Source organism: Nicotiana attenuata, chromosome 11, assembly GCF_001879085.1.
Source record: "Nicotiana attenuata strain UT chromosome 11, NIATTr2, whole genome shotgun sequence".
NCBI classification, from domain to species: domain Eukaryota; kingdom Viridiplantae; phylum Streptophyta; class Magnoliopsida; order Solanales; family Solanaceae; genus Nicotiana; species Nicotiana attenuata.
In genome coordinates, this window is record NC_031999.1 from 13,309,122 (window position 1) to 13,310,662 (window position 1,541).

The window sequence follows — 1,541 nt, forward strand, 5'->3', positions numbered from 1 at the left end:
TATATATACCTCCTCTTTCTCCTCTTCATCTGTTTCTCCATCAACTGTGATAGGAAATACGCTATGCATGGCCATGCAACAGTTGGTGGAAGAATATGACAGATTTTTGAGCTCTTTAAGATCAGTTTCAGAGAAAGCTCGGGACAATTTACGTACTACTGAATCTTGTGATGATATTGAGAGTGATGATGTTGATCTTGAGAACTGTTTTGGTACGTGAAATATGAAATCTGGTTCTGGGGATGAGTGTGGAGATGACCATGAATGCTTCAGTAATTGACTTGAAGAGCTTCGAAGTAGCATTTTTGTATATGAAAATCAGAATATATTGAGTGTTGTTTTGAACTTTTATAGAGAAAAGAATAGTGGTTTTATATATGCCAAATTTATATTTTAACCCCACATTTTTCCATCAAGTACCTTCCCGTGCAATTTTACATGACATCACCTGATTTGGTTTTGAGGTACATGTATCTTAATACTCCTGCCGCTTTAATTTAGATAAGGTAGTTTGACTCTGCACGAAGGTTAAGAAAAGAAAAAAAAACTTTGTGGGACTATGGCATTTGTGTGGTTATAAAAGCTTCTCATTAGGGGTAAAATGAAAAAAAAATAAAAGTTTAAAAAGTTGAATTATTTTCAAATTGAAAATGTGTTATTTATTTTGGAACAGACTAAAAAGGAAAATACCTCATCTAATTTGAAACGGAAGGAATATTTGTTTAATATATTTATCGAGGAGAAACTTAAAAAGAAATTGTTGATTTGAAACAAAAATTATATACTCCATTGTTAAAATTTTATTTCCTCGTTATGATTTGTAAGGTAAGCTAGGTCTTCAAAGCTGAGGTACAATATTGCCTGATAATTCATTAGCTTAAGAGCAATGTTTCTCCAAAGAAATTAATTGAAATTACATTAAAAAATAAATTGCCATACGTGAAATTTAATTAAAGCTACAAATTGAGAAGCAAATTGTATCAGTGCAAATGATGAAATTTGATTTCCACCAACAAATTTTTAAATTTCATGAATTATTTTTCTAAATAAAGTAGATATCAAACACAAGTTTATTAATTATCAAATTAAATAAGTACTTCTTTCCAATTTTCTTCAAATATCTTGTCAGTCGAATGCTCTGCGGAATCTCTTCAATCTCGGAATACAATATTACGTTCTTGACACAAATTATAGATGATGTAACAAGAATATAAAATTATTGATACTAGAGATATAGTAGTATGGAAAAGATAAAATCGTTTTAAGTATTAACAAAATTGGAAAAAAACTCGAAATGCTCCTTCTTTCAAAGGGAGGAGGTTGAGTTACTCATATTCAGAGGCAGTTTAGGATTTGAAGGTGGGGTGCCATAATTTCCTTTAATGTATTCGTTGTAATGACTAATACGAAATTTGTTAGGAACGTTTATTCGGTTTTCTTGAGTTTAATCGGCTCAACCTAACCGGTTTTTTTTATTTGTAAATATAAAAATTACATCTCAAATATAAAAAAAATAATTAGCATTTTAAATAAGGAATCAC

At 30.0% G+C, this 1,541-nt stretch overlaps 1 protein-coding gene across 2 annotated transcripts in view; it reads right to left on the minus strand.

Annotated features, from left to right (window-relative positions):
• LOC109234977 overlaps nucleotides 1-355 on the minus strand; it is a 4,256-nt gene extending 3,901 nt beyond the window's left edge. The window contains exon 1 of one of the 2 annotated variants that reach the window (XM_019401006.1): nucleotides 157-355. In XM_019401006.1, the coding sequence (XP_019256551.1) occupies nucleotides 157-303 (147 nt within the window). In that variant the 5' untranslated portion in view covers nucleotides 304-355. Of the gene's footprint in view, nucleotides 1-9 lie in introns of both variants that reach the window. The other variant, XM_019401005.1, reaches the window with a different exon arrangement.